Source organism: Typopeltis vanoorti, chromosome 11, assembly GCF_054136105.1.
Source record: "Typopeltis vanoorti isolate ZY-2024b chromosome 11, IOZ_Tvanoo_1.0, whole genome shotgun sequence".
NCBI classification, from domain to species: Eukaryota; Metazoa; Arthropoda; class Arachnida; order Uropygi; family Thelyphonidae; genus Typopeltis; species Typopeltis vanoorti.
The window spans coordinates 57598018-57625681 of record NC_143559.1 but is presented as its reverse complement, the minus strand read 5'-3'; the positions used below and the strand labels follow the sequence as shown (position 1 = coordinate 57625681).

General features: G+C 36.0%; 1 protein-coding gene across 4 annotated transcripts in view; it reads right to left on the bottom strand.

Annotated features, from left to right (window-relative positions):
* LOC150101606 (kinesin light chain-like) overlaps window positions 1-27664 on the bottom strand; it is a 465700-nt gene that overhangs the window by 15940 nt on the left and 422096 nt on the right. For all 4 annotated transcript variants that reach the window (XM_090400088.1, XM_090400087.1, XM_090400086.1 and 1 more), the window contains one exon: window positions 11883-11928. In XM_090400088.1, the coding sequence (XP_090256214.1) occupies window positions 11883-11928 (46 nt within the window). The remainder of the gene's footprint in view (window positions 1-11882; window positions 11929-27664) is intronic.

The window sequence follows — 27664 nt, the reverse complement described above, 5'->3', positions numbered from 1 at the left end:
TCAAATTAGTACAATGAGTACAGGTTGAGTGATTATTATGGGGGACTTCAACTTTGGAGATATAGACTATATAAGGAAGAAAGATCACATGGCCAGAAGGAAATAGAATTTATACACCTGCTGAGAGATAATTACTTAAGGCAGCATGTGATGGAGGGGACTAGGGGTGGGAGAGTATTGGACCTGGTCATAGGATTAAAAGAGCTATCCATAACCAAGGTGACAGTCTTAAGTTGACCATTTCTCAGCTTTTTAGTAATTTAATGCAGCTATACTTGATCACTTGCTTCAATGCTGCTGATGACTCCCAAAATAGTTTATCTGTAATAACTTCTATACAGTGCTGAAAAAGTGACAGCCATGGTGAGGAAGGGGAAATCAGATTATGAAAAGAAGTTAGTCAAACAGGCCAAGAGTAAACCGAATGAATTTTATTACAATAAGTGTAATAAGGAAAAGACAGAACACCATAGAAAAATAATTTGTGAATGCATATGGTGTGAAAGAGTCAGATGCACAAGAAATAATCGAGATACTAAGTACTCACTTTAAGGTTATGTATTCTAGACAGACACCCATTGGATCTCTGGATGGTAAGGGAAAATGGATGAAAGGACAGAGGTAGATGAATTACAGGTATTAAAGCAATACCTTTATCTGATTGTTTAACAGATCAGATGGCAGATGCATGATTCATAATGGCTGAAAGGAGAGCATAGAAGGGCAAAGCATGGACTGATGTAATTAGTTAAAGACCAAACAGCATCTCAAATTTAACTGTCAAATGTTGATAAGGCTGGTTAGGAATTGCAGCCAAATGATCCTCTATTATCTTGATGGACAGGATTTCTTCATGACTGCAGACAGTAAAGAGTCCAGCTATTCTTGTCTTGAACCTTTCTTCTAGCTTTCTAGACTGAATGATCACCTTAAGGCTGGTCTTCCAGGTTTTGTTTTCTCTCAGATACCAATTTGTTGCTCTGACTGTCCATCTGTTGTCTCTCATTCTGGCGAGATGTCCTGTCCATCTACTTTTGATGTTATAAATTGCTTTTATTACATCTTTGAGTCCAGACTTCTTTCTGATTTCTGTGTGTCTTATATGGTCTGTTTAATTTATGTTGTACATTTTTCTTTCTATTGCACAAGTTGTTATTAAACTTTGTTCTTCTTTTAAAGTTGTGTTTAACTTTAAAATGTCAATGCTGGTAGGATGTGACTATTGAAAAGATGGGCTCTTATTTCTATATCTATGTTTTGGTTGGTAATTGTTGATTTTATTTTTTTGAAGGCCATCCACCAAGCAGCTCTTTTTCATCTTGCTATTTCATTTGATATGCTGTTATTCATTTTTATAGCCTGCCCAAGGTAGATGTAATCTTCAACTTTTTCGGTGGTGTAGGATTCTAGAATGATTGTATAATCTTTACAGTATTCATTTTTCATCCATCTTGTTTTTTCTAGATGTATTTCCAATCCAATTTTTTTGGCAGTTTTGGTTTATGTCATTCAGCATTGATTCTAAGAGTTTGAGGGAGGGAGATATTAATACATCATTGGTGAATAACAGAATGATTAACATTTCACCAATGTTTCTTCCTCCTTTCAAATCAGTTTTCCGAATGATGCTGTCCAGGGTAGATGTAAAAAGATTAGGTGATAAAACATCACCCTGATGTACTCCTCTACTTAAATTAATTTTAATTGGGTGATTGAAAAGAGTGATATTTGTTGTACCTTCTTTGTAAATATCTTTTATGAGCTGGATGAATGCTCTATTTCTACTCCTTGTTCTATTAAAGCTTGGGATACTGCATTATGTTCAAGTGTCAAATGCCTTTTTAAAATATATAAAAAGAAAACAAAGTAGTGGTATTCTCTGCATCTTTCTGTTAGTTGGGTAATAATTTGAATGTGATCTATTGTCAAAAAGCCTCTTTTAAAACCGGCCTGTTCTTTGAAGCTATTTTTGTTGATGAAGGTTTGTATTCTGTTTAGAATGGCTCTGGCGTATATTTTATACATATGTGATAATGGACAGATGGGTCTGTAATTATTGATTTCTTCTTCTTCGTTACCTTTTTTATGCAGAATTATGGTCTTTGATGTTTTCCATTCAGTAAGTGCTTTCCTTAATTGTATATATCGAGTAAATCTTTCTGTTAAAGCAGTGTTTCCCAATCTGTGGTCCGCAGACCCCGGGGGTAATTCAAAGGGGGTCCGCAGGATAGTTCATTTTCATTGAACTTTCTTTTATCATGTTGCTTACACCTGGCCTAATTGATATGTTCATATTCTTCCAAATATCTCCATTTATAACAGTATTGCATTGTCATAAATGACACATTTAGTGTTGTAAAATTGTAATTTATTACTTCATCTTTATGATATGTAAAATATAAAAAATTTCCATTTTGGATTTTATGGGGGCCATGGTGAATTAACATTTGCTACAGGCGGTCTGCGACATCAAAAAGGTTGGGAAACACTATGCTAGAGCTTTAAAAAGTACTTGTCCACCCATTTTTTAATTCATCAGATTTTATACTGTCAATTCTTGGTGATCAGTCAGTTTTCATATGGTGGATAGCCATTTTTTACTTCTTCAGGTAGGACAGATGGTATTTCCAAATTTTCATCAAGTACTGGAGCTGTGACTACTTGTTTAAATGAGTAAAGATTCTCATAAAACAATTTTATTATTTTTTCTATTTCACCTCTGTTTGTGTGCCTGTTTCCTTGATTATCTATGAAGGCTGATGGTAGTGGTTGCTTTAGACTTATTTCTTTTTCTACTTTTTTTAGACTACTGCAGAGCCTAGCTGCTTCTGCTAATTTTGTCATTCTATATATATTATAGTCATCTTTGATATTCTGTCTCAGTTTAAACAACTGATATTTTATATTCTAAAAGGTTTTATTCTCTATCTTTCAGTTTTCTTCAGTAGTTATATCATTCTCGATGATAAGCATTCCCTGGTCTTAGGAGGCTCTTTCTTTGTAATTCAATAAATGATTATTAAAATTTCAAAACAGATAAATTCAGAAGAATTTATCCGTTTTGAGTGTTTTTTTATGATTGGAATGTGCTCGTATACATTCTTCATTTTTTCTATGCATTTTGAGGGTGGCTCTTATTGGACAGTGGTCTGAATGAATATCACAGTAGGTTTTCCCAATGAGCTCAACATTTTTTTGCAATCTGTTAAAATGAAATCAATTTCATTTCTTGTCTCTCCATTTGGAGATTGCCAAGTCCATCTTTTTTTCCAGTTCTCTTTTTTTTTAAAAAAAACTATTCATAATGTAAAGCCTTTCTGCTTCAACAAATTGTGCCAGGAGTTTGCCTTGTTCATTTCTTTCCCCCACAGTCCAATGTATTTTTCTTCACTAGATCCTGCACCAATCTTTGCATAGAAATCACCACATACTATAGTGTATGTTGTTTTCTTTTGTAATGCTTCTTGTAGGTGTTCATAGAAATTTTCTATTTCTTCTTTGTCAGCTGTTGAAGTAGATGCATAAACTACTATGAAGATCCTCTACAGAGAGCAGTAATCTTGCTTTAAAAATCTGCTCATGTGCTATAATAGAGTAATAATAGAGTTAAATAAGGGGAATAGACATAACATGATACTTCTGGCTTTTGACAAAGCATATGAAAGGATCCCCCCCCATCCCATGAGGGACTATTATATAAGCTCACAGGGATGATAATGCAAAATAGACTTGTGATATGGACAGGAAAGCTGCTGATTGACAGCCATCAGGAAGTGGTGTATAGAGGTGTTGAGAAGGAGAAAAAAAATGAGTTTTGGTATACCACAGGATTCTGTACTTGAGATGCTGTTGTTAAATTTGTATAGTAATGATACTGAGGATGGTCCAGAGCAGTGTTTTTCAAACTGTGTGCTGAGACCCATCAACTGATCATGAAATTAATTTAGCAGGTTAGCACCAATATTTATCTTTTAATGAAACAGGATAGAAAGCATTTTTTTTTCTGTAGATCATCAAAATCTGTGGATCACACAGATTTTGTTGTAGCTTCATTTGGCACATGAACTCAAGTCCATCAAGCAGATCAGCAAGACATTGTCTTACATAAAAACTCCACACACTTTAAAACCACTATACAAAAACTTCATAATTGGAGGGAAATGATCACTCAGTGACTTTAATGTGTAGTCTCTTTTCATTAATGTTCCAGTGGATGATACTACAGAACTCCTTTCTGAAATATTCCCCTCCTGATATTTGAAGTGTTCACTTGGGTGGTGGCCAGTCATATCGGGACTTTTGTGAGAAAGAGTTATATGTGGAACTATAAGGCAGGTGTTTATGGCAAATTCAGGAGGCAGCTTGCAATGATATCATGGAATAAGGAATTGCATGGGAAAGAAACCAATGCTGCTTCATCTCTACTCAGGAATTATCTGGCAGAGACAATGACTGAGTGTATTCCAAAGGTCAGGAAATTAAATAAAGTAGGCGGAAAATGGCGGAAAATTAACCAATTTAAGATACATAGATGATATATTAATTTCAGAATCAGCACAAAAGCTACAGGAAATGATAGATATACTGAACATAGAAAGCAAGAAGATAGGTCTTCAAATAAATAGAGAAAACACAAAAGTTATGTTGAATAGAATTAAGAGCAAAAACAAAACTTCATGAGCTAACAGCAAATAGTCTCCTCTTATGTGTACTTGGGGCAACTTTTTGACATTGAAAATGGAATGGAAAGATGGCAAAATTGTTCCTTCATGAGGTGATAAGACTATGAAAATTATAGGCCAGTCTGCTTGTCTGGTGTTGTGATCAAGGCATTGGAGAAGCTAGTGAGGAAAAAAAGATTCACAACTGAGTGGACAGCAGTAGAATTCTCTTTAATGGACAGCATGGGTTTGCTAAAGATCGTGTTTTAACAATCTGCTTACTTATCATAACAAAGTGTTGAATACATTGGAGAAGGGGGATGCATATACAGTAGTATATTTAGATTTTGCAAAGGCTTTCTACTACATGACAAACTAGTAGTTAAATTGGAACAGATAGGGTTGATAGTAGATTGGTTGTCTGATAGGTATCAACAGGTTGTGTATGGCAAGTGATATCCCAGAAGAGGAATGTCACTAGTGGAGTGTCACAGTAAGGTCTGTTTTGGGACCATTGTTGTTTAATTTGTGTGTAAATGATACTGGAAAGAGCTTAAATGCTGATGTACAGTTGTTTGCAGATGATGCCAAGTTGGGGAAAGTTATGAGAAGAAGCAGATTGTAGTTTTGCAAGAGGACCTAAATTGGCTATCTGAATGGATGATTGTGTGTGGAGATATCAGTTTAATGTTACAAAGTATAAGGTTTTAAAATTTGGAAAGCAAATATGTGATGCAGAGTATGAGATTAGTGGGGATATTTTGGAGGAGATGAAGGATTTGGGGATTATGGGTAGATAGGGACTTGAAATTTCATGGACAGTTTGCTAGAGCTGTGAGGACAGCAAAGTGAATTATGGGAATGATGCAGAGAACACTGACATGTAGACATAAGGATGTTTTGATTCGTTGTACAAGACTCTGATCAGGCCATATATGGATTTCTGTGCACAGATTTGGTCACCAGGTTTTCAAAAGGATGATGACATGTTGGAGAGGCTCCAGAGGCAATTGACTAAGTTGGTTTCTGGTCTCTGGAATATGAGAACAGATTGAGAAATGCAAATTACAGAACCTGGTGAATAGAAGGAAGAGGGGAGACATGAACGAGACATATAAGTTGGTAAGGGTGTAATTACAAATGAGTTTTTTTGTTTTCATGAACAAAAAATTTTGTAGATTTCCAGTTGTAACCCCCTCCCTCCCTCTCTGCTCCTGAAATTGAATAAACAACTACTCTTTCTAATTTTCTACTGATTTGAAAGTTTTCACAGACAGTATTCAAAATTGATTACTTCATTTTACTGTTTTAACAAAAGAAATTAGAGCAATATTATTGTTGTATCTGGAAATGGGGGGGGGTGAAGAACTTAGCTGCAAATACTGTCCACAAAAGTGTGACATTTATAATAATGTACATTATAAATGTCACAATTTATTTTCTGTAAATCAAACCACTAACCACTCAGCCAACTAGCCTAGTTGGCCAAGTGGTTAGCATATCCGCTCTCCAGCCAAAAGGCTGTGGGTTAATCCTGCCGTGGGCATGGATGTTTGTAATTGTCTGTGAAAATACTAGTGGTCGTGGGCAGTAGATAGTGTTGGTGTAGATGATGATAGTAGTTGCAGTTGGTGACAGTGTTGTGGAGTAGGTACCCTACCTTGATGAGTCTTTGGACTACCTGGAGGTGCAACAAATAATAATAATAATAATATGGAAAAATGGAAGTTTCTCTTATTTTGTCCTACCATTTATAACAATCTATAAAAGTAAAAGGACTAGAAATTTAAAAATATATTCTGTGCATTTAGTCTATATATCTATCTAAAATTATAGCCACACAGCATATACCGTAAGGAAGTATGCCTTCCGTGCTGCTTAGTACCACCGGCTTAACATGAAACAGTTCTTTTATGAAGTAAGTTGTTCATGAAAGTAATTTTGTTCTGCAAAAATCTTTATTGAAGATAAAAACTGAATGGTCATCTACCCATTAATAGACAACATGGAAAAAAAAATTATTCTGGTATTTCTTTTTCTAGGCCAATACAAGATTTATGTGCACTACTTATTATTAAAGTTCTTCATACTCTCTACATCCACAATGGACTCTGGCAATGCATTTCACTCACCATTATTCTAGCATTTCTTTTTCTAGACAAATACAAGATTTATGTGCAATACTTATCATTATTATTAATTTGATAACCTCCACAGAGTCAATAGAATCATTGTAGGAAGCCCACTTGAAGTTCTTCATATTCTCTCTACATTCACAATGGACTCTTCTGGCAAGGCATTTCACTCACCAACAACTCTCTACATAAAAAATCTACTTCTCATACACACCCTTCTTCACTACATCTTTATACAACTTCCAGGGATGGTCTCCTGTTCTTCCCATCTTAACATCACTTTTTTTTTTTATAATTCCTTTGGTATTAATCTGGTAGAATCCCTTAACTAACTTCAAGGTCTATCAAATCTCCTCTTTACTCCCATCCACCAAATTCTGTAACCGACTTCCCTCAAACACCTCTAAAGTCGTGATATCGCTTTGGTCATTCATTTGAATAGCAACAATTTTGTCCCTCAAACACCTCTAAAGTCGTGATATCACTTTGGTCAGTCATTTGAATAGCAACAATTTTGTATATCAGTGGCATTTTTCTTTCTTTCTCCCCTTTCTTTCTTTTTTATCTAGGGGGGGACCCCCCCTAGATAAAAAAGAAATATTTCAGAATTGAAGTTTCTGTTATTTTGTCCTGCTATTAACAATAAACTAACAAACTACAGTTATATGATAAAAAGGACTAGAAGTATAAAAATATATTGTATATGTTTAGTCTATATCTCTATTTAAAATTAGAGTGATGCTTCATATACTATAAGGAACTACTCATTTTATGCTGGTTGGTAGTGTTGGCTTATCATGAAATACAGTCATACCCTGAAGTTACGCGGTAGGTGGGACCAACAAAAAGCACGTAAGTCGAATTTGCGTAACTCGGGGTATAATTTTGCATGTAATTTATATATACAAACATACAAAATATTAGTTAATTGGGACCAAAGGTTTACAAAAACACCTATATTTTTTAAGAAATATAATCATAATTGTAGTTTTTCGTACATAAAAATAGAAAGTTATTTCGATGTCGATGGTTTCATAAAATCTAATAGATTCGTCTGATGGCATAATGTCTTTTTCTTGTCACGCAAAATTTCTTCATAGCAAGCTAATGATTTTTTTATTCCTTGCCTTGTGGCTATAATGCATTCCTCGTTAGAATCTATGTCCTCCAAAATCTGTAAACCTTTCTTTTATGATTGTTCTTACTGTGGATTCCTGTAGATCGAATGTCTTTGCTAGCTCACAAATTTTCATTCCGCCTGCAAAATCCTTAATAATGTTGAGTTTTGTTTCCAAAGTCAATGTTTTTCTTTTCTTGCTAGCTGTAGAATAATCGGTTTTGCTTCTTGTGGATGACATTATTAATTTTTATGTGATAAAATTTTTATCAAGAACATAACATTAAACAATTGCAAGGTTTGTAGACTATAAAAATCGTCTATGAATGGAGACCATGTGAAACACGTCAGTGCTTGTTCATAGCATGTGCGACACTCTGGCGAATGCGGCCGAAATGATACGACTAGTGGTGAGGCGTGAAGAGGGACGGGAATATGTACATATAAGAAACTGCGTAACTCCGGATTCGTGTAAGTCAGGGTATGACAGTATGTAGTTATTTTATAAAATAAAATAATTGTTTCATGAAAGTAATTTTTTTCTGAAAAATCTTTACTGAAGATAAAAACTAAACAGCTATCTAACCATAATTGGATGGTATATTACCAAAAAAGATTCTGGCATTGCTTTTTCTAGGTTGATACAAGATTTACATGCAGTAACTGATAGCAACCATTTTCTGAATACATTGATGGCAATCGTTTTCCCCTCAGACAAAAAACATATTTTACAGTAGAAGTTCCTTTTATACTGTCCTACCTGCCATTAATAACAAACTATAAAGGATATGACATGACATGATGAAACAACTAGAAATATAAAAATATGAAGGTGGTCTGAAAAGTTCTCAACCTCGACCATAGATGGCAACACTATTGACACGATTTTTTTTTCTTCTAAGTTGGCACATCTGTCATAAGCATCCATGTGAAATTGCAAGTCATTCTATCAAGTAGTTTGTTTTATACAGCTGTCTGAAGCAAAAGTGTTGTCTGTATCCCTTGAAATGGATAAAATTGAGTATCATGTGGTACATGATACTCAAAATACCCCTCTACAGCTGCAATCACCTCTTGATTCGAAGAAAAACGCTGAGAAGAGTGACCATAAACTTCTGTGAACTTCGAATGAATTTCTTTTGGCATTAAACCTTCGAATGAATTTTTTGTAAAAGAAGGTTTAATGCCAAAAGAAATTCATTCGAAGTTCACAGAAGTTTATGGTCACTCTTCTCCTTCGTTTTCGACAATTAAGTAATGGGCTGATGAGTTTAAATGTGGCTGTACCAGCCTTGAAGATGATTCATGTGAAAGAAGTCTAAAAAAGTGTAACAACACCAGAAATCATTGATCAAGTGCACAATATGGTATTGGATGACTATGAATTGTGCGTGAAATTGCTGAGACAATAGGCATTTCAAAAGAACGTGTAGGATATATTTTGCATAAAGAATAGCAAATGAAAAAGCTTTGCGCAAGATGGGTGCCGTGCTTGCTCACAGTAGATCAAAAATGCACTCGCATGAAAATCTCTGAACAGTGCTTGGAACATTTTAACAAGAATAAAACTGATTTTGTGCGTCGATTTATTACTATGGATGAGACTTGGATTCACCATTACACATCAGAATCCAAATAGCAGTCCAAACAGTGGACAGAAGCCAGTTGTTCAGTGCCAAAGAAGACAAAGTCGGTTCATAAGCAGGAAAGGTCATGCCATCGGTCTTTTGGGATGCTAAAGGCATTTTGTTTATTAATTATCTTGAAAAGGGTAAAATAATAACCGAAAAATATTATTCTAATCCTTTAACCAGACTAGATGAAAAAATTCGTGAGAAAAGACCCGGTTTGCAGAAGAAAAAAATCATCTTTCATCAGGACAATGCACTTACCTACAAAGGTGTTTTGGCAATGGGAAAATTAAGGGATCTGCACTATGAATTGTTGGAACATCCATCCTATTCCCCAGATTTGGCTCCATTTGACTTCTATCTCTTCCGAAAACTAAAACTCTTCTTCGTTGGTCAGCGTTTTTCTTCGAATCAAGAGGTGATTGCAGCTGTAGAGGGGTATTTTGCAGATCTCACTGAGAACCACTACAGAGATGGGATAATGGTGCTGTAGCATTGATGGAATAAATGTATTAGTCTTAAGGGAGATTTTGTTGAAAAAAAATTTTTTTTGAAATTATAAATTCGTTTTTTCATTATTAGGCCGAGAACTTTTCAGACCACCTTCGTATAGTACATGCTTAGCTATATCTCTATTTAAAAGTACAGCCACACAGCATATGCCATAAGGAATCTATGCATTCCATGCTTCTCAGTAGTGAGATGAGTGAATGTGAGTTAATCAGTTTAAGAGGTGTAATAATCCTTCACACTCAGGAGAGTGTGAAGGATTATTCCACCTCTTAATGGATATAATTGATGGTGAGCACTTCTTATCCATGTTTCTTCAACTCAAATGTTGCTTCCGATCTTCATTTTGGTGGAGATATATATATATATATATATACATCTAAGCTGGTAGAGAGGTTAATGTGCCTTTGATAATGCTAGTTTGATTGGCAAATCGTCAGGTGTAAATATTTAATTTATTTAATATATTATCTATTTCATTCCTATTTCTATTTAGTTTAATCAAACTTCATCATGAATCACTACAACTACAGAAATCTGAATATGGAAATACAATGTTCTGTCAAAATTTAAAGTTGAGTTTAAAAAATTACAGGTATCAACTGTTCAATGAATAAGTATGTTTTTAGCCAACTGTGATGTTCTGACTTAAAACATGTATTAAGTACTGAGATGACTTAGATCTGGCCTCAATGGAGTCCAAGGACTCATCACAAGCAGTTTGTATACTCTCTCTCTCTCATGCAAAAAGATCATCAAACTGTGCTTAAACTCATTCAAATTTATACACTCTCAAGCAATGTATTTCACTTACCAATCACTCTCCAATGCTTGCCTACTTCTCACTTCCTTATACAGCTTCCAGGGATGGTCCCTTGTTCTATCCATCTCCCTCTACTTTACTACTTGTTCTACCCATCTCCTTCATATTAATCTTGTAACAACCCCTTACCAACTTATATAACCTGAATCATATTTCATCTCCTTCTTCTAGTCACACTGGTCTGTGAGTTGCATTCCCTCCATCTTTCTTCATCCGACATTCCATAAACCTGATCCTCTGATGATACAACCCAATCTGATAAAACCCTTTTGTACTCTCTGTTACATATTGCTTAAGATTGTTGTCCCTTAGGAACTGAAGAAATTCATTCTTCTTATTCCTGTTGTAATTGAAATTGTCCATAATGATCACACAACTCACAAATTCACAAACTACACTCCTTTCTCTTCACACATTTCTGCTAACATTCCATTCAAGATCTTTGCTCTCCACCAGAGCTCATCATTGTCATATCTGGGCAACACAAAATTTACTCTTCCTAACACACTGCTGTCTTTCACTCTTCTCAATTATCTCCTGATATTCACCCTCCCATTCTTTCTATGTCCAACAAAATCATTCATTCCAATCCCAACCACTAACTCTCTTTCATGTTCACTTCTCATATCCAGCACCTCAATCAACCTGTTCATCCTCCCTTCTAGAAAGCACTCTTTGCACATCTCCTCTCATCTACCACACTTTTATAATAGAATCTCCATATAGTGCTACTCAAGTCATTTGCTATTTCTTTTTCTCCAATATCTTTCTTATTCTTTTGCACTCTTCCATTCATATCCACCAAATGTCTAATTTCATTTTGTTTACATCTCATTTCTCATCCTAATAATTTCATTCTTCAATTCTTGCATTCTAGCAATCATGCTATTGTTCCATCAATCATCCAATTTAAACAAATTCTAACTAGTTTCAGTGAAATCTAAAAAGCCATATATCTAAATCATCAAAAGAAACAGTATTTTATAAATGTAAACTAGCTAATACCTGTTTTTCTGAATTCAGCATGGACATTGAACTGGCTCGTTTCATTCTAAATAAATAAAAACATATATGTAATTTCTTTGCCTGATCATTAGAATTTGTTCAGAATACTCAAATTATATCATAAAAGCCTTCTTATAATTAATAATAATAGTGAAAACAGCAACAATTGTAAATGGTATGGATATTTCTGATTTTATAAAAATGTAAATATTAGACAGTTACCTTTAAAAATGATTTAAGTCAATATAAGTAAGTACAAAGTCCCAAATCCAGATTGCTTTGGAGTTCAAGGTTTCTGTTTTTTTTTGAACTTTAGAAGTATTTGAACTCAGCTAACGAGGCTGGCCAAGTGGTTACTGTATTAGCTCTCCATGCAACAGGTTGTGGGTTTGAATTCTACCATGGACATGGATGTTTGTGATTATCTATAATGTTGGAGATGAGGGTGGTGGTCTCACACCAGGTGATGAAATTCATCTATTTCATCACCATCTGTGAGACCACCACCCTGATTATTGGAGACCTGAAGTGGCATGAAAAAGTTCTATGTTTGGTCTTTAGAGCAGGGTTTCCAAACTGCAAAAATTAAAATAAAATTAAATATATATTTATATATAAAAGCAATAAAAATAGAAAAAACAATCCTTAGCCCATCCATGATACCAACATATGGGAGCTGCATAAATATTATAGTCCAAAAATCATTATGAAACTAACTGTGAGGAATGACCATAGTACATTCTAAATGTCCTCAAGTGGATTTACCAAGAAATGGTGATGGATTCTATGGGACTAAATGAATCCTCTAGTCTTCCAACAACTCATGATGCTGTGTTAGCATGCATTAAAAAAAAAAAAAAGGAATGTTAAATTTTTATGTATTTTTTAATATTTATGCTGAATTTACTATGTAAGAAAGTTACATAGTAAAATTACATAAATAATAAAGTTACATAAAGTTACACTTGGCAAGGAAAAATTTACAAAACAGACTAATGGTACTGCAATGGGTTCCAACCTTCTCTCTAGCTAACTTCTACATGGAAAACATCAAGAAGAAATTACTTACCATAGCTACATACAAACTCTCAGTGTGGTTATGCTTTGTTGATGATGTGTTTGCCATTTGGCCGCATGGGCACAGCACTTTGGATTTTTTTGCAATTTACCTAAACAGCTAACACCTCAAAATTCACTTTGCAGTGGAAAAATAATCTAATAACTGTTTGCCTTTTATCGAGACATTAGTCACTTGCCTTTCAGATGGTTCACTATCTTTTTCTATTTATGGAAAGCCAACATACACAGGATGATACTTACATAAACAATCACAACATCATCCAGGCCATCAGTATGGTATTCTAAAAACACTTACACAGAGACCTAGAGCTATTTGTTCTAATTATGCCACTCTCACCACAGAATTATCTTTGCCATAATTTCCTGAGCCAACAGCTCCAGCTCCTACAAAATAGATAAAATACTACATGACCTTCCTACTTTCCCTCCTGAAACACACAAGTAAAAAACAGCACTCTTCCTATTCTATCTGTCTAAGGTACATCTGAAAAGACAGCCAAAGTACTAATAAAATATAACCTTCACATCATATATCAAATCAGTAACTTTGATCCACACTCCTAGGACAAACTCCATCTTGTAGCATATCTTGGAATGCATGAATCTCCCTGTGACAGACAGGAAATCTGTTAACGTCTGACTTGGAGAACTCCAAGGAATAAAAATAGATTTGCTACCACACTTGTGGACTGACAGAGATTATTTTTAGAGTCAGTAATGGCTACAAAGTATTCTTCTAACCTTAACAAGTATGACTACATTAATTTGCAAAAAAGTTGGAGGCTGCTATCCTAAGATCAATTTCTACTGCAATACTTCTGTTGTAATACTTCACAACCATAACACTTATTTTTATTTATTTATTTATTTTTAACAACATTAGACAGGGCTAAATTGGGACTTTAGATCTTCTGTTCAATTACAATTTGAACTGTTTCATCAACTCACTGTCACGTGAAAAGTGTAGCATGTTATTTTGTGCTGAAGATAGTTCGAAATCCAGTAACATATAAGCCAGTAAATAAATATTTTTATAATTTAGTTTGTTTGGTGCTATAATGCCATTAAAATAAATTATGAATGCTGAATTTTTAAAATTTGTTAGTTTCTAATTAGTTCTGGACATTGATACAAATACAAAGTTCAAATGACAAATTTATTATATACTACCCCAAAGGAATCTTAGGACTAATGAGTGATCGCTACCAATTCACAACACAGTGCCTTTCCTGCCTCTCTTTAAACTCATTCACTGATGATGCATTCTATCTTACCGATTCAAGGAGGGAGGGAGGGATGCAGATGAGCAAGGAAGGAACAGAGTGATTTGTTTGCTCACACTTGGATAAGTTGGAGATGGCTTGATGATGTGTGGAGTACAAGATAGAATGACAGAGGAGTGTTTGCCTGGAGGAATGACATTCAGTGTGACCATGGGAATTAAGTAAAGTGCAAGAATGCCTTGAAAGGCAGTGTGAATTGGGTGGCAGGAGAACTGAGGTTCATGCTTGAGATTAGACAGCAGAAGACAGAGAGGGAAGATAGGGAGTATGTCACCCTGGTATAATAATGCAGAGCTGAGGAGAGGAGCATTAATAATGAATAGTATGACAGCCAGAATGTGTCAAACGAGAGGTTGGATTATTACTAAACAAGACCTCATGGAGTCAAAGACTCATCTAGGAGGTCCTTTTATCTCACACACATCTCATCATACCGGGTCTTAAACACATTCAAACTCCTTGCAGACACCACACTCTCAGGCAAGGCATTCCAATCATTCACAACTCTGCACAAAAAAAACCTGCCTCTCACTCCCCTACTCACACCCTCTTTATACAGTTTCCAGGGATGACCTCTGGTTCTTCCCCGATCTCCCACTATTTTCTGTAGAACTTCTCCAGCATTGATCCTATAACAACCCCTTACCAGCTTGTAGGTCTCTATCATATCTCCCCTCTTCCTCCTGTCCACCAGACTCTGCAAATTACATCTTCTCAATCTTTCCTCATACTCGACATTCCAGAGGTCAGAAATTACCTTAGTCAGTCGCCTTTGGACCCTTTCCAATATCTCTTCATCCTTCTGAAAATCAGGGGACCAAATCTAGGCACAATAGTCCATGTGTGGCCTAATCAAAGCCTTATACAACGGAACAAGAATCTCCCTATTTCTACACGTCAGTGTCCTCTGTATCATTCCCAGAAGCCTTTGTGTTGTCTTCACAATTTTGGCGATGTGTCCCCTAAATTTTAGATCCTTATCCACTATCACTCCCAGATCTCTTATTTCCTCTACTTCCAACAATATATTCTCACCAAGCATAAATTCTGCATCCCATCTTTGTTTTCCAAATTTTAAACCTTACATTTTGCAACATTGAACTCACATCCCCATTTCCGTGCCCAATCACTCAATTTATTCAAGTCTTCTTGCAAGGCCACAACATCTTCACTACTCTTTATGGTTCGTATGCTTGGAGTGCATCTGAGGACTGAAAGGAACTGCCCATGAGAGATGGCTTGCATTTGACTAAGGAGGGACGTAGGCATCTGGAGAGAATGTTGTAGAGAAACTAGAATTATCAGAGTGGATGGTATCAGGGGTAACCCTTGTGGAAATAGTCACTTAGAAGAAGGGGAACACATAGTGTAATGCAGAATCCAGTGGAATCTGGAGGGAATAATCATAGGTGTAGAAACACTGACACAGTGCAATGATGATTCTTTATACTAATGCCAGGAGTACCCAGTATAAAAGAGAAGAATTGGTTGTGCTGATAGCCTCAGCCTGTCCAAAGATTACTGGGATCAGTGAGACCTGATTGACAGAAGATGATATACTAACAGGAATAGAAGTAGCATTTTTCAACAGGATAGGAAGGGCAAATGAAGTGGTGGAGTATTGCTTATGATAAGCAATGAGTTGTGTCCTCTCAGAAGGACAAAAGCACTAAATGGTTTTGGAGCATGATGAAATTTTATTTTTCACTTGGTTAGACTATAATAAATTTAGTTTAATCCTTTATCCAAGTGTGAGCAAACAAAGTTTGCACCTGAAAGTATCTTCAGGACTGAGGTAAGGTGGTACAACACCGGGAAACTCGTTGCAAAGGTGGAGCAAAGCTAACAGTTAGCTTTGCTCCACCTTTGCAACGAGTTTCCCGGTGTTGTACCACCTTACCTCAGTCCTGAAGATACTTTCAGGTGCAAACTTTGTTTGCTCACACTTGGATAAAGGATTAAACTAAATTTATTATGGTTTTGGAGCATATCAGCAAGGACAAGGGCCATCCCTGGAAGTTGTGAAAAGAAGCCGTAAGCAGGAGGGAGAGGAGTGGTTTCTTTGCATGGAAGGTGGTTGAACCATGGAATGCATTGCCTGATAGGGTGGTGGGGCATGAACAGTAAGTGACTTCAAGGAATGGTATGATACACTTTGTGTTTCGAGGATTTGCTTTCCACAATGAGTCTTGTGACTCCATGGAGGTCCTGAATGATGATGATGATGATAATAATAATTTTAAAGTTGTTCACTCTGCACTTTGACCTATCTCTCTCAAGCAATGCATTCCATGGTCCTAGCACTCTCCAAGCAAAAAAAAACCCTCACTTCTTACCCTGTTATTTGCCATGTGTTTGCACACTTTGAGAAATGGCCTCTTGTTCATTCTCTCACTCTGCCACAGATCTAGCAGTTTAGGAAATTTCTAAATTCAGTTGTTTGTGTTAAAATTTCTGGAATAAAAAACTATATGGATAATGGGATGTAAATAAATAATTTACTAATTATTTACAGCTGATGTTTTGCTGGCTTAAGCTAACATTATCAAAGGCAATTTAACACTATACAACTCAGTGAAGACAGAAACTAAAATTACTTTGATAACAAGGCGAGTGACATGCATGAAGGGCGATAGTGGTGCACTCCATGGTAATTCCTGTTTTCAACGTGGATGTATATAGGACATTGTGTCAAAATCTGTTTAAAATTATGCCACCTATTTTGTTGCAATTAACTGGGTTCTATAGAGCTTGTGCCACTCCCAGGACATGAAAAACTTTCAATATGAAAAACACAGAATTCCAGTAATGCAGTAGGACTAGACTGGATTTTGTCAATTCCATAGCATGTTCCTTTATGATATAATCCAATCTAGTCCTACTGCCTTACTGACATCATCTAGTGCTCAGTATTCAAAATACACCTTTTTTATTCACTTATAATCTTCCAAACCTTGTAGGAATAAAACTAGCTTTCCAAGGATGAAACATCCTAATAAAGTGATCATTAAATAGCTTTATAACAGCATATGCACTGATACCCGATTACCATCCTCATCTACTGATCCATAATTATTTCTCCTCCTGCTGGCCACAAAACAAAAAAAAACTCCTTGGTTTTTTTTCTTGAATTACAATACTAATCTTTTTTTGTATTCTAATTTTTCTCCACTTACTACACTCTAGTCATGTCGTAGCTGACCTCATATTCCTCACACAAGTGTTCAACTCCCCCCCCCCCACACACACACCTCTCTCTCTTTATGTTTTCCATAGCCTGTTTTTCATATCTGCAACTCCTGTTTGATTTCCCTAGTCATCCATTTTACTTCCAATCACTAAATCCCTTTATCTTTTTCAGTCAAGCTATGTATGCAATTTTTTTTAATACCAATCTTACACATGAGAAGTCTCAAGACCTAGAATATAAAAGTTCTGTAAGTGATTAGAGAGAATGTGTTTCTTGAAGAGTTGAAGGTGGGAAGTGTTCAGGAAAAATTCTTCCAAAGGAGAGAGATTTGTGGAATGAAGAAAGAGGATAAGAAGTTGGCTCAATGAGTCTGACTCTGAACTAGCAGTTGACATGTTCATACATGTTCATATGGAAATCGAGGAATAACAGAAGCCAGTGGAGCAGCATCCATGGCCTACAGAAAAGACATAATACAACATAAAAAGAATGTCTATAGGACAGCGATTTGAGGGAGTAAAATAAGAGAATGGCAATGCTGCAATACCTCAGATATGAAAACAGTCTTCCAAGGGTGGGCAGATTTGGGATTACTAATGAAACAAGAAGAGACAGAATGGTGACTGAAATATTCAAGAGGAATACAATCATACTGAATACATATTGATACTTGAGGTAGAAAAAGCTGGAATAGATGATATTCAATCGGAAAAGTTCAACTATGGAGGTTTAAAAGTTTTGCAGAGGATGTTCCGCATAATTCAGAAAGTTGAATTCTGGATGACTGGAGCAGCTCTCATAGTACCTATCCATAAAAAGATAAATAAAACTGATTGTGAGCATTATAGAGAATTTCTGTAATTCTCTATGGTGAGTGTTCTGGGTAAGATTTATAGACACATGCTTTAAAAGAGGCTAAAGAAAAACTGCAGAAGAACATGCTGACTTTAGGCTAAATAGAGATTTTCACACATTATAAGATTTTAATGGAATGTATACAGCATATGAGCTAGCCTGGTTGGCCTGAATTCAGGTGCAAAGTTTGCTTACACTTGGATAAAGGATTAAACCAAGAATATCATTTCTTGGCATCTTTAATTTATAGCATAACCAAGTGAGAAAACTTCCAACATACAGTTTAAAATCTTTTGTGGGAAAAGAGTCAGATAAAAAACTGCCCAGTTAAGAATCGAGATCATACCGAGATCTTAAATCTCATTATTTTCTGCAGTGCAGTTCCACAAATACAGTACACAGCCTTATATCTCTGCATCTCAAAATGCAACAGCTTGCACTTATTAATATTAAAAATACAACCCCACTCATTTGTCCAAGCTAAAAGTCTATTCAAATTTTCCTGAAGGGAATTAACATCAGAAAACAACAGAAGAGCCACAGAAAATCCACATGAAATATGATTAACAAATAAGTTAAATAGCAGAGTCCAAGGACAGCTCCCTGGGGCACACTATTGGTTAACCTTTTGTGAGACACCAAGCCATAATACATAAGTTGCTAGTATCATTCTGAAAGCTAATCAACAATCCACCTAATCAATTTATTATCCATTCCCATCCTCTGCAGCTTGTACACTAACCTGTAATAAGTAATCTATCAAATGCCTATGCAAAATCCAATATCACTATACATGAATCTCCCTTATCCACTACATCAGGCACCTTATCATAGAATGCAAGTAGATTATTAAAAAAGGACCAAGTTAAGCACATAGCTAACTTAAAAATTTGTTGTGATAAGTTATCCCTTCCCACAGCTTTATTAACACTTTACAAACCCATGCTGACCATTATAAAGAATCCTATCCATCAACTCTATCCAGTATTTCTTGACTACACTAGTCTATAACTGTAGCCTTCTTTTTACTCCTTAGGAACCGTTTCATCTGAAAGGCTTTCATTAAATAACCAGGTTAAGGACATAGCAACTTAAAAAATATGTGACAATATATCATCCATTCCCACAGCCCTTCTAACTTAATCAACACCTGATATGCCTACACCTCTGATTCTTTATCGTCTAATTCCTCTATGTGGCTTCTTTTTAACTGATTAATAGAAACACATAAACACAAGAATTTATAATAATAATTTAATAATGCACCTATTTCAATCCGGATCTAGTAGATTATCAGTGCACAAGCAATTCAAAAGGTGAAGCAACAACAATGGATTGTTATTCTCTTGCAATGATCTTGTGCCTATGTGTTTCTATTAATCTTTTACTTGGTCACAAGTGCCATTAAAAATTCCTTTCTACCTGTTGCATAGCATCGTTTACACAAGAAATATATACTTAAAAAATGCCTATTAAATAAGTGCACTAGGTCTATTGCCATGGTCACCCTACTGCCATATCTCTTCATAATTATTCTTCCTCTTGCTTGTAATATAGTAAATCAATTTCCATAAGTTACCTTTGGCCTGAGCAGCAAATCTCTCATGTTTTTAACTTTTTTTTTTACCATGCTCATCACCTTTTTAGCCTGCCCTTTATATTCTTCATGCATCGGTCAATGAGTTTAAGGAGTGGTATGATAGACTTTGTGTTTCTTAAGGGGGACCTCCTGTCGATGAATCTTGACAGACTTTATGTTCTTAGGAATGACCTCCCACGATGAGTCTTTTGACTCCATGGAGGCCTGAATAATAATAATAATAATAATATCATTACTGACTGATCACTCCTACTCTATTCATGTTTCATCAGAAATTGCCAACAAACTTACTGATTGCAAATCAAGTTTGAGATCAACAAGTTCTTTATAATGCTACAACTATGTCCCATAAACATCACAAAACACAAATTAATAGCTATTTGGTGATTAGCATCAAATAAGAATATATTATCACAACAAAGGCCGACAAAGAACAGGCAACCATTATCAAGAGTTCCTCCGATATAAGAAAAGAATGTTCTTGTTACTATTTGGGATGGAGATTTTGCAATTGCTGATGCAACAGACAGAGATGCATGTGAAAATTGATGTGTAATGAACAGGTGGTGTTCAGCATTTTTGAAAAATATCAATGTGAATACAATGTGGGACTAGATGGCATGTCAGCCTGTGTACTATGTGAATGTGCAAGAGAATTGGCATTGCCTCTTATGAAGTTGTTCAATCAAAGTCTCAGCTCTGGCAAGCTTCAAAGTGCATGGAAAGAGGGTAAGAGTTCTATTAAATAAATCTGCCTCCAAAACAGAAGAAGCAAACTACAGACCAATTAATATATATCAGGGGTGGTTGTTAAAGTATTGAATAAGTTGATTAAAGGTAAAATCCAATGGGTAGATAATGATACAATACTCTATAGTGGGCAGCATGGCCTCGTAAATGGTAGGTCCTGTCTTAGTAATTTTTTCACATTTTATAATAAATATGACAATGGAATTAGATAAAAGAAATAGATACACTTCTGAACTTTTACAAAAGCCTTTTGCAGAATACTACATGGAAGACTATTACAAAAATTGGAGCAAATGGGAATGGATAGGAGATAGCTGACAGACAGACACCAGAGAGTAGTAAATGATGAAGTAGAATATAGGAGAATGAGGATCACCAGTGAAGTACCTCAAGGTCCTGTACCAGGGCTGCTACTCTTTAATTTGTATATCAATGATATATAGAGAAAGATATAAAGGAGAGGGGTAGATATTTCTTGGCCTATATTCAACCCATTCCCAAGAAGGGCCACAAATCATTGCCATCTAACTACCACCCTATCTCGCTCATCTCAGTTCTATCTAAAGTAATGGAGAAAATCACCAATTCCCAACTCCTACACTACCTTGAAGGCAACCATCTAATAAACAACGACGGAATCCATTCACCAGCATGAATTTTGTCGCTGCTGATCAACAAGAGATCTGCTCACATATGTAACCCATCTCTGGACAAATCTCAAGTGGTTGCACTTGATATCTTCAAAGATTCTGACTAGGTCTGGCAAAAAGGCTTATTAAGCAAACTTCCATCGTTTGGCCTGTCTCAGGACTTCTGTAGTTAAATTTCCAGCTTTCTATCTGGATGCACACTATGTGTAATGGTGGATGGTTCCTTATCCTCTTACCATTCAACTAATGTCAGGGTTCCACAAGGTTCTGTTCTTTCGGCAACCCTCTTCCCTTTATATATCGATCACTATATATCAGTTGACCTACAATCCAATACATAGTTTTGCAGATGACAGTATATTGTACTCCTCCCTTTCATTTGATAAACATTACTCTACACAACTCACCCCAACTTACAGAACATCAACCACCACTGCCCTCAATAGTCAACCTCCAATGGGGTTCAGAAAACTTCGGCAATTTCAATACCAGTAAAACCTATTTATGTCTTATTTCTCACAAAAAATAACCTTTTTTTTCCAGCATTATTTTTGAAAACACCCAAATTTCCAGACAAGATGAGATTTCTCTTCTTCGAATTACATTGACATCAAACCTCTCCTGGCATAAACACATCACAACCATTGCATCCTCAACTTCTAAAAAACTAGGATTTCTCTTTCACTCAAGATGTTACTTCACCTCTGAACAGTTGTTAACCTTATACAAATCACAAATCTGCCCAGCTTTTGAATACTGCTCTCACATTTGCAGTGGGCTCCTAAGAGCACCCTCAGAATGCTTGACTCAATATAGAGAAGAGTAATTAGACTTATTAATGACCCATCTCTTACCAACTCACTCCTCATACTTTCACACAGACATTTGGTTTTTACAATGTGTGTATTCTATAAATATTTCCATGACAAATGTTCATCTGAAATAGCAACAATAATTCTCCCACTTAGTATTAAGCCCATTGGGACATGTGCAGCTGCTGCTCAACATCCTTTCATAGTGCACCTTGAAATCCACAGAACAAGTTTCCTCTTCCTCCATCCTTGCTACTGCTGTATTGTGGAACAGTCTTCCCCCTAATGTGTTTCCCAAGGAATACAATATACAGTCTTTTAAATCAAATGTAATCAAAACAGTTCCTCCTTTCCCAACCCATTATCCATATACAGTAGTAATGTACTATAGGTTGATCAACCAACCTCTCATGTATGGACTCAACATCACACACACAAAAGGATAAATAAATAACAAATAATATTCAGTTGTTTGCTAATGATAAAAACTGAGGAGGGCAATAGTTGATAAAGGTGATGCAGATATTCTGCAGGACAATTTGAATAAATTAGTATTATGGGCAAAGGATAGTGATTATCAATTTAATGTTGCAAAATGTAAGACTGCATAGTGTGCATCATCACAATAATGGTACTGGATTGCAAGAAATTGATGAAGCTAGAGACTTGGGGATAATGATGGACAAAGAGTTGATGTCCAGAGGACATATTCAAAATTTTTTTTTTGTTTTTTTTTTAATATCCAATCCACACACGAAAGGCCACAAGACCTATAGCATATTAGTGCTGTGTGTGGGCAAGAGGAATAAAAGAAAGGAGGAATCTGTTCACATTTTGTTTGAAAAGCTGAAGGTTGTAATCTTTGGAGAAGGCAGAGTGGGATAGACTGTTCCAAAAAACAGAAGTAGATGGAATGAAAGAGGAGGCAGTGAAGTTGGTTCAGTGAGTTTCAATATGAACTGTAAAAGAGCGTTGGTTAGCAGTGGCTCTTGTTCTAATGATTTTGGAGGAGACTAAAGGAATAATAGTGGCCAATTAAGCAGAGCACTGTCCATGAAAGTATCTGCAGAAGAAGCACAAGCCAAACACTGAATGTCTGTGAGAGGAGTGAAAATGGACATGCAAGAGAGGGATCATTAATTAGCTGGATTGACCCCTCTTCTGGATAGAATTGAACAATCTTAGAGAGGATTTTGGTGCACCACCCCAAATATGGGAGCAATATTCTATGGTTGGGTAGATTTGGGATTTGTATGGAGTTAGCAGCTGTGAAGGTGTGAAGTAGTGTCTTGTGCAAAAAAGTACAAGTTTTTTAGTGGCTGCTGAAGTTTATAGTTGAAATGCGGTTGTGCAAGGAAAGATTGGTCAGTCCATGAAGAGAAATCTGATCGTGTTTGGATATCTCATTATTATTGAAGGAAAGGGGGAAGGAATGCGAGTTCGTTCTTGCGAGAGATTATAAAATAGCTGAAAGGATCACACTAACAAGTAAAGATAAGTAAGTTACTATCCTTCTTTATAAGGCTACGATTTGGTTGCATCTTGGTTACTATGCATATATTCGGTCCTGGGTTTCTTGGAGATCTGAGATGGTAGAGAGTATTCAGAGATGAGTGACCAAGTTAGTGACAGGTGTGTGGAATGATCTAAATGAGGATTAGTTCAAGGTGAATGGGTTACAAAGTTTAGTTGATAAGCGGAAAAGAGGGGCATGAAAGAAACTTATACGATATTACAGGGGTTATATAAAATTCATGCAAAGGAAATTTATCAATATGTGACAAATAGAGAACTAGGGATCATCCCTGGAAGATGTGTAAGAGTGTGTGCAATAGATTTTTCACATGGAGAATGGAACGAGTGGAATGGATTGGCAGAATGAAAAACCTATAAAAATAATATGTAGCATCCTACTAGATCCCATTTAAACAGATTAAAATTTCAGATGATACCCCTATTAGGATATGAGGATTCTCAAACATTCAAAAGATAGGAAATTCAAGTCCTAATTTAGCTGCACTATTTAGTGACACCTGTAGAGGTGTTGCTAGTGTCACAAGTGAAGGTAGCAGTATATTTGAGCTGTGCTAAAAAGAGTGTTTTTAATTAGTGTATAGTGTAGCTTTTTATTGCAAATTGTGCTGAATTTTTTTCAGTTTGGATACAAGTGACCTTCAGTAGTGTTGTTGTTGTTGGAATTTTTTATTGTTAATATTGTGATTTGCTGCTTGTTTGTTCATACCACTTCCTCTTCTGAAAATGGTATCCATAAGAGTTTTCACAGTGGATGCATTGTGAAAATTGCTATATGTATGCACTGAAAAACTTGAAAGATCTGTGGACTGTTTGGGTAAATGAGAAGTAGGAAAACATTAACATATCTGAAAAGTGTCTTGAGAGATTAGAGCAATTGGAATTGGAAGCAAATGTTGGGACTGTAGTAGAAGAGCTTAGGCAAGAGTTAATGAAAATGAAAAGCAAATGAAACATTTAGAAGAGGATATTAAATATCTAAACAAGGGATTGGTTGATGAGAATGAGAAGGAGGAAGTTAGTATTATGAAGAAAGAGTCAAAGGATAGTCATATCATCATATGGGGACTCAATCATTAGAGGTATGATGATTAATAAAGTGGACAAAACATGCTTTAACTGTTGGAACAAATGGACAAATAACTGGTGCGTTGCAGAAAAGAAAAGATCAAGTGTCAAAATTAGTGGTAGTTGTGGGCACAAACAACTTAGTTGAGGGAAAAAAGAATGTTGATAGACTTGAGGAACTGTTGCATCAGACAAATAAGAACAGTGTTGTTGGAAAAGTTGTAGGTGTTTAGAAAGGCTATTGTTTCTGAGAAGGCACAGAGTCAAGAAGTTAATGGAGTAAATCATCAGAGTCTACTTGTGAAACATGATAGCAGAACTAAATTGGATTGTACAATAGGAGGAAGATGGACATGAGATTGAAGATGTGGTTGCAGCAGCAGCACAAGGTGATGGAATGCATAAAAGTGAGGATGAGACAGGTAGGAATGGAAATCAGAGTCAGGATCAGGAAAGCAGAAGTGGTCAGACTGGAGAGAGAGAGGTGTGGTATAGCAGCTAGAATAGAGAATGTTGGTGCTGGTAGAATGGCCAGGGAATGCAGAGGTATTTAAGCAAATTAGTTGGGCATGTAAAAAAAAGGTGATCCTGATGGAAGACTTTAATTACAGGAATATAGAATGGAAGGACATAGTGTATGAGAACAAGGAGAGCGAGTTCGTTGAATTTCTGAGAGATAAATATCTTAAGCAGCATGTGACTGAAACAACTAGAGGCTTTAATGTTTTGGATTTGATAACTTCACAAGGTGTAGTTGTTAATGAGGTGTTGACAATACTGCTATTTGGTGAGAAGGAATGATCGTGAGTTCCTTGTTTGGGAAGTGATGAAAAAAGAAAAGGTTACTGCCAAAAATGGATATATGTGGAAATATAAAGCGGGTGATTATAGGAAGCTGTGTAGTTATTTAGCATCAGTACACTGAGCAGATGAGCTGAGCAAAAAAGATGTTGACAATGCAGGGAAACTCACAAGGCAGTATCTGACAAAAGCAATGAATAATTTCATACCAAGGGTTAAGCAAGTAAATAGAGCAGGAGTGAAATGAACAGTGAAATCAAGCAAGCTGTACTGGAAAAGAAAAGGCTATGCAGGAGGTACAAGACAGTAGTGATCGGATCCATGAAAAGTATAAAGTGCAGGCTAGAAAGGTGATGAGCATGGTAAAGAAAGAAAAGGTGTATTACGAGAGGAGATTGGCTGGTCAGGACAAGGCTAACTCAAGGGAATTTTTCTGCTGTATGGTAAGCAAGAGAAAGAATAATTATGGCAGGTTGACACTGGTGGAGAGTCATGGCGAATAACTAAAAGGATATAGTGGAAGTATTGAACAAGCACTTTATCAGCTTATATCATACTGGCATAAATGATGCGGTGCAATATATATAGAAGGGATGCAAGTATTAGGAGAAATAGAAGTGAAAAAAAATCAGAGGTGTATCAGGAGTTGGTTGGGTTAGACATTAATAAGGCTGTGGGAAGGGATGGCATATCACTACGTATTCTTATTATGTGCACAGTTGTCTATGCCCTTGACCTGGTTATTTAATGAAAGTGTTGGTGGGTAGGGTTCCTAAGGAATGGAAAGAAGACTAAACAGTACCACTTCACAAGCATAGTTCTAGGACAGAAGTTTCCAATTATAGACCAGTCTGTATAACTGTGTAGCCGGTCAAGTCAATACAGGATTTGGTTGATGGATACAGCATTCTTTATGACGGTCAGCATAGATTTGTAAAGGGTAGGTCCTGTTTTAGCAATTTCCTTGCATTTTATGATAGGATAACAGGTGTGTTAGATAAAGGAGAATCATATACAGTGATAAGAATCATATACAGTGATATTTGCAAAGTTCATCTTTGCAAATGCTTTTGCAAAGATGAACTTTGCAAAAGCATTTGCTATAATTACCACATGATAAGTTGACATACAAGCTGCAGAGGATGGGGTAGATAGTATATTGGTTAAATTAAGGTTTCCCAAACTTTTTTTTCCTGTGGCCCGGTTATTTTAATACTTCATTTTTGTGACCCACTAAAATTTTTTTGGCCAACAGGTAAAATAAAACAGATTTAAAAATAATACAAAAAAATACACTCTCTCTCGATGCTTAACTCAAACTGAACAAGCAGAGTGAGTACATGACAGGCAAGTAAAACAAACGTCAGACTGCCAAACAATTCGGCTGGTGGCGTGGTTGCCACTGCACAGCCTTGCCATTAGTTGAGCTACTTTACCACGAACAAAGAGACTGTGCAATGGTGACTCGAAAGGAGCATGTTTTTTGTCTTCTATAAATTAAATTATTTATTCATTAGTAACGATTAAACGCTATTTACTTGTATTTTAGAGTTTTGTGAAAAAAAGAAAACCCAAAAACTAAACTAAACACCTAGGTTTTCAAGAGTTTTTTTTTTAGGTGACCCGGCATTTAGCTTTCATGACCCACCATTTGGAAAATGCTGAATTATAAGAGATTGGCTCTCAAAAAAAAAAGGGGGGGATAACCAGTGGTGTGCCCCCAAAAGTTCTGTTCTGGGATCCCCACCATTTAACTTTTCATAAATGATAGATCTGGACAGAGTTCAGCAAACAAATGAAGAATCCAGGGGTTCTTCAGTTGTTTGCTGATGATGCAAAGTTAGGGAGAATTATAAGTTGCATTGCTGATGTTAATTTGCTTCAGGAAGATTTGAATATACTTTTCAGTTGGACAAAGGAGTGGGGTTCTAGTTTTAATATTAATAAGTGCAAGGTGTTGTATTTTGGAGTGCAGAAGTATAAAGCTCTGTACTATAATGATGGTGCTGTACTGCAGGAAATGGATGAGATTCAAAATATGGGAATGATGGTTTACAGTAGACTGAAGTTTAGAGGGCATATCGCTAGTGTTGCAAAAGCTGCACATTGTAGTGTTGCTATGATAAGAAGTACTCTAACATATAGGGATAAGGAAGTGGT